Source organism: Petaurus breviceps, unplaced genomic scaffold (assembly GCF_028583685.1).
Source record: "Petaurus breviceps papuanus isolate PSGF00001 unplaced genomic scaffold, PetGlider_PUasm1.0 76, whole genome shotgun sequence".
In the NCBI taxonomy this organism is placed as follows: domain Eukaryota; kingdom Metazoa; phylum Chordata; class Mammalia; order Diprotodontia; family Petauridae; genus Petaurus; species Petaurus breviceps.
Window position 1 is genome coordinate 42037128 of NW_027186473.1, and position 15126 is coordinate 42052253.

Genomic DNA, 15126 nt, shown 5'->3' on the forward strand with positions numbered 1-15126 from the left:
CTTCCCTGTGCATCTGCGCGTTGTCCGGAGAGGCGGGAATATCGGAAGCTGGGCCGTTAGCTGACGGCTCGCTCTCAGCGGATACCGGCTCTTCCGGCCAAAGTCGGCCAGGGGACTGGCCTGCCCCCGTCAGAACTCCTCCTCGAGTGGAAGGGGAGCGCGGGCGCGAGGCTGGGTGGGGCGCCTGCGTGAGGCTCTCGGCTCCCTCGGGGAGAGCGGGGGCGGGGCTTCAGCTGATGTCGCGGCGGCTGCAGCCGGCCCACGTCGGAGGGCGGTGCGAGGAGCGGGACCGGGGAGCGGTGAACGGTAGGAGCGCGCGTCCCCCACGCCCCCAGCAGCGGCCGGGACTGTGAGGGGACGTTGCGCAATCGAGCGGGGGTCCGGTCGTGTCGGTTCCAGAGCCGCTACCTCGGCCCCGGCCTCCGTCTCCGTTGCCGGAAGCGGCGCGATGGAACTGGAGTCGTCACTGGAGGCGAGCTTCACGGCCAGCGGCGGGGGCGCGGGGCTGCCCCCAGCCCGCTCCCGCATCTTCAAGATCATCGTGATCGGGGATTCCAACGTGGGCAAGACGTGCCTGACCTACCGTTTCTGTGCCGGCCGCTTCCCCGACCGCACCGAGGCCACCATAGGCGTGGACTTCCGCGAGCGCGCCGTGGACATTGACGGCGAGCGCATCAAGGTGAGCGCCGGGCCCGCGTCCTCCTAGAGACGCGCCACCGGCGGGGCCGACGCCTCCCTGGTTGCTAAGGGAGCTGGAGCTGGAAGGGGCTGAGCCCAAGGCCTGGGCCGGTGCCTTCCCAGCGGTCATAGAGTCGTAGCTGGCGCGGATGCCGCGCCTGGCGTTTGCCAACCTCCTTTGGTCCTCACCAATGCAGTAGGAGCGATGGTTATGCGGGGTAATGAGTGATGCCCCGAGTGATTATCGAGTGGAGAGCTGGCAGAGACCTTAGATAGTGCAGCCCCCTAAATTTACGGATCAGAAAACAGGCCCAGGAAATGAAGTGATCCCTGAAGTCAGGACAGTTGTTACTGAGGGAACTTCTTGTACAGACCGGGAAACAGGCCCAGAGAAATGAAGTGACCCCCTAAAAAGTCAGGACAGTTGTTAACTGAGGAACTTTAGAGGATCAGTGAATAGTGCAGCTCCCTGATTTCACAGATTTGGAAACTTAGGTCCAGAAGTGACCTTACTAAGTGAACTTACTAAGGCATATTTATGTATGGATGGGAGATAGGTTTAAGACTTTGATTCAAGTCTTTCCTCTCCCTTTTACTTTGACACAATGGGGGAAGTTTATCTCCCAGTGCCACCTTCCTCCCAAGCCTTTTAAACCTATAAAATGCAGCTAGTTGTTCATCTGCATTGGCAAAGGGAATTTTCCGCACCAGAGGTACCCACACTAATGAAGTCACATTGTCCACCCACACAAGGTATTACTAAATGCAGAGGTTGGATGTGAACATGAATTGAGTGCTTTCTCCTGTGCTGCATTATGAAGGTATCAGATGTTGAGATGAATGCTGGGCATGGGAGGGGACTTTACATACACAGAGCAAGACTTTTCTAAAGTACCTACTGACTGTCATGATAAAACATTATTGGAGTCAACTGAGGACAGCATGGGGGGAGAGGGAGGAATTAATGGTCTATCTGTTCTCTGCCTTGCCTCAGACTTGGTAAAATCGGTCAGTTAATGACTTACTAAATATGTGTTTTGCATGTAGTAAGCACTTAATAAATGCTTTTTCATTCATCAGATCTCCAGGACACTGTCTACGTGTAATAGGGAAAGTTATGGAGGAAAAACGATCCCATTAAAAAAATAATAGTTCTTATTAACATAGTACTTTACAATTTTCAAAGCCTATACCTCACATAAGACCTTGTATGAGCACATTATATTCCATCCATTTTTTCTTTCTGTGTTCCTCTTCTGCAGTGGTATAACATGACAAATGGTTGAAACTAGTCAGAATAAGCAGCTGGTCACAGTGGAAAGGGAAGCAGTGGTCAGTTTTTAATAAGGCATTTATATATGTTGGGTAATAATACTTTTGTCATAGGTATATACCATCAGGTATAAATTAAATAATCATGAACACAATAGAAGCCAAAATATTCATTGAAATGCAAGTATTTTCTTGTAACCTAATGAACAATACAATGCCATCACACCATCTTATTTTGTTTTCTTTGTGGGGTTTCATTTATATCATCTTCATTTTCAAATATATCTCATCCACTCTTAAAAGCACCTTTGATGAAAAGAGATAACAGTACATTCAATATTCTAATATTTTCAGTCTGGAAAACTCCTATTTTCATAAACCACTTTTAGAAAATGGCTTGTTGTTAGCAGGGCCATCTTAAAATCCATTGATAAGTCTCTACTGAGAGCCTGTTTTGTGCAAGACTAAATATTATGGGAAGGTGCAAAGAAGTAGAAATAGAAAAGCAGTCTAGTTGGGGAGACTAGACGTTCATATAGAAAACAAACAGCAAAGTTATTTGTGGTCAGTTCTAAACTAATTAGAATATCATTTTGCCACTAACTAGCTCTGATCTTAGTGAAGTTTTCTCTCCTCTCTGGACCAGTCTTTATCTGTAAACCTGAGTTTGACTAAGATACTTTTGAGCTCCGTGAAAGGACAATTCAGAATTAATGCTAAGTCATGAATTAGTATTCCACTCAAAAATAAAACTGAATAAAGCCTGTTAAATTATCTTTCTCTGACTAAATAAGTATTTATAGAAAAAGAGACAAAATTCATAAATATGAACAGAAGTTTTTAAGAATCAACTTTTGGACCATTCTTAAGAAAAGTTCTATATTTATTTGTTAATATCCTCTCAAATATATACACACACACAGAACTTTTGGAGAGGGTTAAAATCTGTGTTTTGGGAAATTTAACATAAATGATTTCTTGAATGAAGATGGCTCATGTGGTTTTTTTCATTGACAGTCCTAAATGCTTAGGACTCCATATAAATGTTTTTACTGTCTTTGTCCATTTGAGGATTCCAACTGAAGAGAAAACCTAGCTGTGCAGAGGAAGAAAGAGAAGCAGAATTGAAACTTAGTGAAAGGTCAGGGCCTAGTTAGTGCTTTATTTCAGTGAATAACAAGAGATAGGTTTGATTATGCAATTTCTTAAAAGTATAACTTTCTCGTTATTTTTCCTCAGTTAACAAGCTCAAGGGTTGTTAATAGTGTACAGGACTATAAAAATTTCATCAAGATTGTTTACATCAGAGACAGGAGGGTAGAGGATAATTCTCTGTTCCTTCTCTTCTGCAGTCATGTAACAGGTAAAGAGTGGTTGAAACTAGTCAGAATTAGCAGCTGGTCACAATAGGGAAAGAAAGTAGAGGCCAGCCCTTTCTGGGGCTCTAGATCTTGTTAGGACAGGGATTCTTAGCCTCCTTTGTGTGTTTTGGACCTCTTTGGCAGTCTGAAGCTTGTGTACCTTCTCAGAATAATGTTTTTAAGTGAATAAAGCAAAACATGTAAGATTATAAAAGGCAGCCAGTTACACACACATATTACAAAGGAAACTAAACATGAATAAAAACTTTTTTCTGATCCAAGTTTATAGATGCCTTGGGGGAGGGAGAGCACCATCTGTGGACTCAAAAGTTAAGAACTCCTTTGTTAAGAGGGATTGGGAGGAAGGAGAACAGAAAGGGCAAAAGTCCATTTTGAACGTGTTCCTAGGTATTCTCCCCCTGCCATTTTCCTTGCCTCATACTTAGTATTCTGTTCATCACCACCAGGAAGACCCTACATCCTGCTGAGATTTCTGCCACATGCCACAGAAGCTGCCATGAATGCATGGTTTGGATCAGATTTGGGTCCTGGTGATATGTATGTTTCTTTCATTTAGAATAGGGACTGGGACTAGTTCTGTGTTCTTTCTGGAGAGTAGAGGAAATTACCCTCTACAAATTCAAGTCAGAACTTTCTCTGCATCTTAAGTCTTGATGTTGCCTAATGCATTGAGAAGTTAAGTGACTTGAGATTAAGTCACATAGCCATATATCTGAGGTTTCTAGGTCTTAATGGCTTTGCAGCTGGCTCTCCATACACTACTTCGTTCTGCCCCTTATTTTTTCAGTTCCAAGTTGGAATTCTAAATACATTTCCCAAGAGAAGTAGTGTTAGGTTATATAATACTTAAGATACATCATTAACTAAGCATTTATAAGCTGGCCTGGGGACATAACTAACCAAGATCTGTAACATCATTTCTACAAGAAAGGTAAGTTCTCATTTCTAAACAACAGAACAGACTTGTAGGCCTTTGTAACACTGCCCATTAGTAAGATTTGTAAGTTTGGGGCAAATGTAGATACAGGCAATAGGTGGTATAGAAGTTTAGAGGAGTGTCACTTTCAGAGTCAGACTAGTGTCCATAAAGAAGGTGAGATTTTGATAGGCAGAAAGGAAGGAAACAGTAAGGGACTGTGGAGGCTTTCTGAGGTGGATGGGGGTGAGAGGGTGAGTGTTTGACATTGGATTGGGGGAAAGAGAGACTGGTACCAGAAGGGCTTTTTTAGGAGTCTAGACCTGGGACATAGTGGGGGCTTGAATTAAGGCATTGTCAGTGAAAATGGAAAGAAAAAGATATGAAGGAAAATTCAAAGACTATCTGGCACTGGGGATATTGGGAAAGAGGGAAAATTTGAGGTTTTGAGTCTGAATGACTTGGGTAAAGATGGTACCACATAAAATAGAGAAGTTAGGGAGAAGGAATGATTTGGTAGAGAAGATAAAGACTGTTTTTGTCATTTTTAGTCATGAAGAAATGGAGATCTGGACCTTTCTCTTCACTATAGAGGGTAGTAGAGACTATGAAAGTGGATGAGATTTCTAAGAATGTACAGAGCAAAGGGATTATATAATATACTTCAATGCCAGATAGAATTTATTTTGGAAATAGCTGATATTTTAAGAGTAGCTGTATTCTTTGCTCTATATGTGACCTGATCTATAGAGATCTGTTTTATATGTTCAGAGAAAATTGAACAACTTTTTCATTCTCTTCTCCCCATAGGAAATGGAAATGCTTTTATTTCTTCAAAAACAAATCCATGATTTCATTGATGTGACTACTCCCTCCCTAAATGCAAATTACAGCCTTTAGTAAGAGGTCTTTATGAGTTGCCTTGGCTGAAAAAATCTTCATAGCAGCACTCTTTGTGGTAGCAGAGAACTGGAAAACAAAGTGATTGCCCACTGGCTAGGGATGGCTCTGGGAACTATAGAGTGAGAACATAACAGGTTATCATTATACATGAAGGCAGGATAACTATATCATATATGGAAAAGCATGGGAAGATTTTATGAAGTGAGACTGAATTAATTAAGCAGAGCCAAGACCACAGAATGACCACAACAGTGTAAATGAAAAGATCACTAAAAGGAAGACAAACTCAAAGTAATTGGGGGGCAAATGAAGGTATCTAAGAATAGATGATGAAGCACTTTCACAGCAGAGAGGAAGTAGACCCTTGAGGCAAAACACTATATATACATATATATATATATATAGTCAGATGTGTTCACCACCATCTGGTGCTGAAACCCTCCAAACATCTAGGCTAGCCTTTAAAGGACACTTTAAGCCTTTTCAGCTTGGTAGAACCTATCAGAACTTGTACGGGAATACAAGTGAGACAACAGACTTCAGAAGTATACAAAGTTATTTCTTCCAGGTGTCATAGCAGTCATTTTGATTTATGTTGTATTTGGATTTAGTGAATTAGTGATGACCTGTTGTGTTTTATTCCCAAAAGATCCTTGGACAGTGTTGTTTTATGAATATTGGATTAGGGGAGTAATTTGTGAGAGATTTGTTTCAGGATCAGTCACATCAGGGGTATTGTGGTATTCTGGGTTGATCCCAAGAATCATTTGATTTCTAGGAAATTTATTAACTATTTTTGTTGAGAGTGGGAAGAAGAAATCACTATTACTTGATGGGATCTCATTGTATTTCCAGCATGTAATCCAAAAATCATTGCTGTACCATTTTTCTTAGTTTGTACTATTTGTACTGGCTTAGAAATAAGATTGTATAATTTAGGGCTGGGAGAGTCATTAGAGATAATCTAGTTCAAGGGTTCTTAACCTAGGGTCTGTGAACTTGCACCTTTTAAAAATATCTTGATAATTGTATTTCATTAGAATGGGTTGCCATTTTAATCCTCTGTATTTTATTCATTTAAAAACATTCTGAGGGTAATGTTAGAAATCCATAGGTTTCACCAGAATGCCAAAGGGTAGTCTGGAATAGAAAAGATTAAGAAACCTTTATATAGTCCATCTAAATCACTGTCTCTTTTTAATTTTATTTTCATGAAGACCCACCTTCTTTCCTTATAATTTTCTTACTCACCTCCATAGAGAGCAAGGAAAAAAAAAACCCTTTTACAATCATGCATAACCTAGGCACACAAACAAAAATGTCTCATTCTGTCCATCACCTCTATCAGAAGGCAGGGCACATACCTCCTTTGGAATTGTAGTTGGTCATTGTATTGATCAGAGTTCCTAATTCTTTCAAAGTTATTTAATAATAATAGCTAGCATTTATGTAGCACCTGCTATGTTCTTAGCCCTTAACAAATATCTCATTTTATCCTTATTGAAATCCTGGGAGGTAGGTGGTATACGCATTTTACAGTTGAGGAAACTGAGGCAAATCAGTTAAGTGAGTTGCCTAAGGTTACACAGCCTGTGAGTGTCTGAGTCTAGATTTGAATTCTGGTCTTCTTGACTCCAGGTCCAGTGCTCTATCCACTCTAGCTTCCTGTTTTTGCAATATTGTAATTATATAAATTAAATCTGGCTCTGCTCACCTCACTCTATATAGTTCATAAAAATCTTTTCAGGTTACTCTGAAATCATCTTCATAATTTCTTATAGCATAATGGTATTCTATATTTGCATTCATATACTATTAACTTGTTCAGCCATTTCCCATTTGATGGATACCTCTGCAAGTTTTCAATTCTTTGCCACCACAAAAAGAGTGATATAAAGATTTTTTGTACACTTGCCTCTTCCTTTATTTTACAAATTCGTTTATTTTACAAAAATCTAAATACAGATTTAGATTCATGAATCTAAGTGGATCTAGGATTTAGAGTTGCTAAAACTATAGAGGTGGTTGAAAAAAAATTTTTAAATACATTTTGTTGATGCCTTTTGTCTTTACAGTGTAGTTGTTTCAAAATTGCCACCAATCTCTCACTTCCTCCAAATTATTGTCTTCCCTTGTGAAAAAGAAAAACCAAACAAAAAGCTCTCTGCTCCAGTTTCTACACATCTAACAGCATATACAATATTTTGTCTCAGAATTCTCCTACTTAAGTGCACTAAGACTTTTGCTTCAATACAAAGTAAGGGAGAGGGGAAGGAGCCACTAACTTTTTGGGGGAATGAGGAAAGTAGGAGGAAGTGTTGCTTGGGCTAAGGTTTTAATTAAGTTATAGATTCTTAGAGGCAGAGGTGAAGAGGGAAGTACATTGCAGGCATGGGAGACAGCCCATGCATAGGCATGGAGTCCAGGAGTGGAACATTTTGTACAAAGAACAGGAAGAAAGCCAGAGTGGTTGAAAAGTAAGTGGAGGGGAATAATAGAAAAGTATCCTGGAGCCAGATTTAAATATCAAACAGGAGTTGTATTTTATCCTAGGGGCATTACAGAGAGATAGGAGCTTTTGAGCTTGAGAACCAGGCTAGGAAGTGACTGTTAGTTGAGTGCTTCAGGGAAATTGCTTGTGTGGCTAAATGGAAGATGAATTGGAATGGTGAGAGGCCTTTACAGTTGTCTAGTCAAAAAATGATGGCCTAGATTAAGATGGAGGCTATGAAAGTGTTCTAAGTCTTCATGTACATTTAAGCTTGTATAAGGGGAATGTAAAAAAAGTTGTTTAGGGGTGACTAGGTGGCACAGTGAATAGAGCACTGGTCCTGGAGTCAGGAGGACCTGGGTTCAAATTCAGCCTCAGACACTTAATACTTACTAGCTGTGTGACGTTGGGCAAGTCACTTAACCCCAATTGCCCTGCCCTCCAAAAAGAAAAAAAACCCAAAAAAGAACCAGATTGTAGAGACCTTAAACTCCAGTCCAGGAAGTTTGCATTTTATTCTAGGATGTACTAGTGATGGGGTACCTGGGGTGTAAATCAAGTTGTAAAACCAGTTTGTACAATTGTAACTGCAATTTGTATTGTAAAATTGTAATCTGAAAAATCCCTTTCCCAGCCTCAAACTCTGCCCCTTCCCCCTATCCTCACTTGGCCTGGTTAACACCTTGTGACTCCTTTGTTCTTACTTAATCTCTTCTTGTCTCCTCTGATCTGGCCCAAATCTTATCTAAACTATCTATGCACTGAGGTCCCTACTATTAGGTCAGCCCTGACAATGGCAGCCCTACCTTTTAAAAGTAAAAGCATGTACCCCTCTCACTGGAAGGTCCCCTAAAGGACTCTTGCCCACTTCTCATAGAAGCGTAACAATAAACTGCAACTCTCACTCCAGTTAAGCCTGAGACCTTGAATTCTTTCCAGACACTAGTGCAGGTTTTCTGGTCTTAGATAAGATCAGAGTTCCTGCTGAACCTAGAGGGAGCCATCCCTCATCACTAGGAGCATTGTTGAAGATGTTGAGCATGGGAATAGCATGGTCAGAACTTATGAAGATTAAATTGGAACTTTTGTGAAGCATAATAAATTAGAGCAGGGGTGATACTTGAGTCAGGGAAACCAGTTTGGAGGTTATACTGGACCAAATAAGATGGGGAAGGTGGAGGAAGGGCAGGGGTGCTGAAAAAGGCCACTGGCCCTGTGAGTGGAGAGACAGGGTTAGATGTCAGAGGTAATATGGGATGCAGTTTGATAGGATTTGACAACTAATTGGATATAAGGAGCTAGGGAGAGAAATGGATCTGTTCAAATCCTTTGACCATTATCTCTTGGGAAATAGTTCTTCTTATATAATTGAATCAGTTCAGATCTTTATCAGAAAAGATTGCTGCACTGACACCCAAATTTTTTTTTCCTCCCTTCCATTTAACTGTTCCTTTTCACATTTAAATAGCTTTGATTTCTTTTGTGCAAAAAGCTTAAAATGTTAAATACTACAGGGCTGCCTTAATGAGATCTACCTTCACTTAAGAGCTTAATTTTAAAATTTACATAAAAACAAATGGATTAAAAATGTTTCTTCATTTTTTGTTCATTCCATATGGATGGATATTTTTTTTTTTACTAAAGCCATGAGCATTATCTAGGGTAATTCCGCCACTAACCCTAATTCTGCCATGAACCCTAACCCTAATTCCTCTAAGATTCACCTTAATGGGTAGACTCTTATGGAGTATATGTGAAGCTTGTATTGATTGTCAAGCAGGCCAGAATAATCTGACACAGTGAGTCTACACACTGGATAGTTTCGACAACCTCATGGAGGCAAGATGGAGCTTATATACAGAAAGATTGTGGGGGGTTTCTAGGGGTGGTCTTGAGGAGGAGTCTAAGGAGGTCTGACTCTAGTAATGAGATTAAGGGTGGGAAATAGCTGAAAGCTACCTGGAGATGACAGACAATGGCCTGCTAAGCTAGTTTAAGGGTAACAGATTTGGGTATAGATATTTTGATAGGATCCAGGATTTTTTGGATTTATGTGGTTGGGTGTAAATTGTCTGCAACAGCAATGATTTGGCACATAAAAAAGTGATTTAAGGCTCTATCCAATAAGTGTAGGAATAGGAAGTAGCTGGACAATGGAGGGCTAGGCTAGGTTAAGAGTAACAAGATTGGGCCTAGCTATAATAAAAGGTTTATGGCCTCAGCCTCATCAAGTGGGAAGATTCAAGGGGTTTCCCAGAGGCTATACCCCATCAACATCTGGGAGATGATGCCATGACACGAAGGTGAATTGCATTTAAGTGAGGGAGGCCTATGCAAAGTCACCAACTTCACCTCTTCCAGAGCCATCTGGGTCCAATGTCTAGATATGGATCAAGATAACTGCAGATGACCCAGGATGCAGTGGGAGCCTTTTCAAGCTAAGGTCTTTAACAGGTCTCAGTTTGACTGAGGCAGCACCTATTCAGTGATGAAGGTTTAATTTTTTTTTATGAGGCAAAGATTGGCCCCTGTAAAAATGAAAATAGATCTGGAGGGGAAGACCCTCAGTGTCTCTGGCCAAAACAGGGTATTACACCCTTACATGCTGATGCTCTGCCCAAAGGGAATGTAAATTTTAATTTTTGAAACTTTTATTTTGGAATTTTTTCTCTTTCAGGAAATTTTAGCACATTAAATAATCCCAAGTTATTTCATCATACACAAACATGTGCACATGCAAACACACTCCAACAATCTTCCCCCCCCATTTAATAGTATTACTTTTCCAATTACATGTAAAGATAGTTTTTAACACTCACTTTTATAAGATTTTGAGTTCCATATTTTCCTCCCTCCCTAAGATGACAAGCAATCTGACATAGGTTATACATGTGTGATCATATAGTCATGTTGTGAAAGAGGAATCAGAACAAAAAGGAAAAAAACATGAGAAAGAAAAGGCAACCAAAAAAGTGAAAATAATATGCTTTGATCTGTATTTAGATTCCATAGTTCTTTCTCTGGATGTGGATAGCATTTTCTATCATGAATCTTTTGAAGTTGTCTTAGATCATTGTGTTGCTGAGAAAACCTAAGTCTATCAAAGTTGATCATTATGTTACTATTTGTACAGTGTTCTCCTGGTTCTACTCACCTCACATCAGTTCATATAAATAGTCTTTCCAGGTTTTTCTGAAATCTGCCTGCTCGTCATTTCTTATAGCAAAGTAGTTACATTCATATACCGAAATTCAGTAATCCTTTTAAAAACAGCATATTTATATTGCTTTTTTTGGATTTATGTGGTTGGGTGTAAATTGTCTGCAACAACAATGATTTTGCTTATAAAAAAGTGATTTAAGGCTCTATCCAATAAGTGTTTGTGATAGTAATGGAATATAAAGATCCCCCTGTATTGGCTTGGTTTTCAAACTGATTGTGTTAAAACCCAGAGTTTGTTAATCCCACCTGTGGGATAGACTTGTTGATGTGAAAAGAAAGTCCTGAACTGGGAGGAGCTGGTGACATAGATTTTGAGAGACGCAAGAGAAGCAGAAGAACTTTTTGGAAGCAGCACCCTCGTGGAGGCAGAGAGAGACTGAGAGGATTGCTGAGGGCCACTTTGAATCGCCCTCGACTTTTGAGACCTGCCCCGGGAGCTGCCAAGGACTGAGGAGACATGGCTGTTTTGCTGGTACTTTGTCTGTTTTGATGTTGTTTTGCCAGATTTGTCCACTGGTGAAAGACAGTCCTGTTGAAGAAGTCCTGGAACCTGGCTGTTGGCTAAGAGCTCCTGAGACTGTCCTGCAGACAAAGAGTGAATACTGTCCACTGGTGAAGGACAGTGTGTTGTTGCAGGGGTCTGGGAACCTTTCTGTTGGTTCAGAGGCCCTGAAGAGGGATTTTCTTGTTGTGTGTTTGCAGAGATCCTGGAGAGGGTTTTACTGATGTTTTCAGGGGTTCTGGGACTGTTCTGCAGGCAGAGGATGAATCAATGAAGAGACTGGCAATGTATCTTATGGCCTTGCTAAGCCTTGTCTCCCCAGGAACTAAGATTGCCGAGAACTTGCCTCTTGTCAAGATGAAGAAAAGACCTCCTTTTGGGTATTAAGTGCTGTGCTTAAACTTGATGTAACTCTGGGGTAGATTCAATTGTGATCCAGGGGTGGGGAATTTTTTTACCTTTTTGTGTTCTATGGTTGAACAAATGAATGTACTTTACTTATGTGTGGAAACTCATCTCCATTTGAGAAGAGGGGCTTTGTGATGGACTAAATAAAGGTACAGCCTAGGGGTGGAGTAGTGTTTTGAACAGGGACTTTGTAATTGATTGAATGAATGGAAGGTCCTGGGGTGGGGTAGTACTTGGAGATTATTTAATCACACTTAGTAAATGCTGTATTTTGAATGATGTCATGTTTTGATCTTCTCTGTTCTTGGTTTGTCACTGAATAAAATGGAGAGCACCTATGCTGGTATTTTGAACCTTGGGAAGTTGCCTTTCCTTGGCATTATATTACAGTGTTAGATAGATAGTTTTGATTAGAAAAAGAGGTGGAGGGCGGCTAGGTGTCGCAGTGAATAGAGCACCAGCTCTGGAATCAGGAGGACCTGGGTTCTGATCCGGCCTCAGACACTTAACACAAAAACTAACTGTGTGAACTTGGGCAAATCACTTAAACCCAATTGCCCTCCAAAAAGCAAAAAGAAAAAGAGGTGGACCATTTATGTATCTACAGCTGGTGCTATACCGGTACTCATTTAAAAGACCTAGAAGAACTCTATCATTTGGTTAGATTTACTGTAGATGACAATTTATGGTAGGATATGGACAGGAAGTTCATAGGAGGAGAAAGCATAGAGATAGGTTGAAATCTACACAGTTGGATAAAAGATCAGTGAGATCATGGATCCATTAGAGTGCTCTCTGTGAACAGTGGGAGGCATTATGGTGTCTTGAGAAGAACCCTGGTGTCAGAAAAAAGTCAGATATAAATTCTAAATGGTGTTTATTAGCTAGCTCAGTCTGGAAAAACCTCAGTCTCTTCATCTATAAGATGAGAATGTTGATTTTTTTTTTTTACTACCTCCTTCATAGGATTGTAGTTTTGGCAGCTGTGGGGGACCTTAGAGAAGCTTCCTTTAAAGATGAGTTCATTCAATCATAGATTAACCCTGACCTTAACCCTAAATTGAAATGAAATTACTGAAGGAATTTCTGTAGCCAGCTAAGGCAACCCACACCCAAACAAGAATCTCTTCAATAGCAAGCCCAGCAACAGGGCTTTTCTTGGCATAGTGGATAGTTATGGACCTAGAGTTGTTCCTTCTCTTCCTCTTCTTCCCCTTTCTTCTCTCTGGGTCTGTGATGGTACTGATGTAGGTTTTACCTCCAGAGGTATAGATTTTAACCTATCTTGTGCATTTTGTCCCAGAAATTTACCATAGACACCCAGCAGATATTCAAGGGCCTTCCTTGAATTCTTCTGATATTGCAAGGATACCAGAAGATGGTATTATCTTTTTCTCTTATAACATCTACTACTACATAATAACCACTACTATTCCTAATGCATAGTAGTAGAAATATTCACTCTACTTCTGCATAATATTTTATTCATAATGTATTGCAGTCTGTTAGTTCCCAATTGCATCTCTGTTGCCTGTTGATTGATTTTCAACTTGAATTCTCAGTAACTTTTGTATTCTGTGATTTGCAGTCATATAATGTTTAGTTGTTTCAATCATGTCTGACTCTTCGTGATCCCATTTGGAGTTTTCTTGGCAAGGATACCAGAGTGGTTTGCCATTTCCTTTTCTAGCTCATTTTACAGATGAGGAAACTAAAGCAAACAGGGTTAAGTGATTTGCTAGGGTCACACAGCTAGTAATTGTCTGAAGCCAGAGCTCAGGTCTTCCTGATTCTAGGCTTGGTGCTCTATCTACTGTACCACCTAGCTGCCTGTTCATATAACATTATTGGAAGAACGTTATTAGTCTTTAAAAGATGGGGCTTTATTTAGGGAAAAGCTTGAGATCATTTAAAGAATTCTGTAGTTTCCCAGAGGAAATCCAGCCTTGTCTTCCTCCTATTCAATCCTGAACCCAGATTATTATATGTGATAGTAATGGCAATTAAAGATTCCCCTGTATTGGCTTGGTTTTCAAATTGATTGTGTTAAAACCCAGAGTTTGTTAATCCCACCTGTGGGATGGGCTTGTTGATGTGAAAAGAAAGTCCTGAAGTGGGAGGAGCTGGTGAGGTAGATTTGGAGAGACAGGAGAGAGGCGGAAGATTTTTTTGGAAGCAGCACCTCGTGGAGAGAGAGAGACTAAGAGAATTGCTGGTGGCTGCTTTGAATTGCCTTGGACTTTTGAGACCTGCCCCCTGAGCTGCCAAGGACTGAGGAGACATGGCTGTTTTGCTGGTACTTTGTCTGTCTGTTTTGATGTTGTTTTGCCAGATTTGTCCACTGGTGAAAGACTGTCCTTTTGTTGAAGAAGTCCTGGAACCTGGCTGTTCACTAAGAAGCCCTGAGACTGTCCTGCAGACAGAGAGTGAATACTGTCCACTGGTGAGGGACAGTACTGTTGTTGCAGGGGTCTGGAGACTGTCCTGCAGACAGAGTGAATACTGTCCACTGGTGAAGGACAGTGCTGTTGTTGCAGGGGTCTGGGAGCCTTTCTGTTGGTTCAGAAGCCCTGAAGAAGGATTTTCTTGTTGTATGTTTACAGAAATCCTGGGAGAGGGCTTTGCTAATGTGTTCAGGGGTTCTAGGACTGTTCCACAGACAGAGGATGAATTCATGAAGGGACTGGCAATGTATCTTATGGCCTTGCTAAGCCTTGTCTCCCCAGGAACTAAGATTGCTGAGAACTTGCCTCGTGTCAAGATGAAGAAAAGAGCTCCATTTGGGTATTAAGTGCTGTGTTTAAACTTGATGTAACTCTGGGGTAGATTGAATTGTGATCCAGGGGTGGGGAACTTTTGACCTTATTGTGCTCTGTGATTGACAAATGAAGGTACTTTACCTATATTTGGAAACTAATCTCCATTTGAGAAGAGGGGTTTTGTGGTGGACCAAATGAAGGTATAGCCTAGGGGTGGAGTAGTATTTAGAACAGGGACTTTGTAATTGATTGAATGATTGGAAAGTCCTGGGGTGGGGTAGTACTTGGAGATTATTTAATCACACTTAGTAAATGCTGTATTTTGAATGATGTCATGTTTTGATCTTCTCTGTTCTGGGTTTGTTACTGAATAAAATAGAGAGCACCTATGCTGGTATTTTGAACCTGGGAAGTTGCCTTTCTTTTGGCATTACATTACATTATGGCGTAGTCTGCAAGGAGTACAAAGCATAGTGCCTCTATTTGTTCCAGGATCCATGGCCATTTAGATTGAGATTGTAAGGCCAAGGATCCTGGAGGGGTGGAATGTGATAGTAATGGCAATTAAAGATTCCCCTGTATTGGCTTGGTTT

At 40.8% G+C, this 15126-nt stretch overlaps 1 protein-coding gene across 1 annotated transcript; it reads left to right on the top strand.

Annotated features, from left to right (window-relative positions):
- Nucleotides 1-4: 4 nt before the first annotated feature.
- Nucleotides 5-8209, top strand: RAB33B (RAB33B, member RAS oncogene family). The gene has a single exon (XM_069105401.1). The coding sequence runs from the start codon at nucleotides 449-451 to the stop codon at nucleotides 704-706; it is 258 nt and encodes an 85-aa protein (XP_068961502.1). The 5' UTR covers nucleotides 5-448; the 3' UTR covers nucleotides 707-8209.
- Nucleotides 8210-15126: the final 6917 nt, after the last annotated feature.

Coding starts and splice junctions, on each gene's coding strand:
- RAB33B (XM_069105401.1), top strand. CDS start 449: ATGGAACTGGAGTCGTCACTGGAGGCGAGCTTCACGGCCAGCGGCGGG.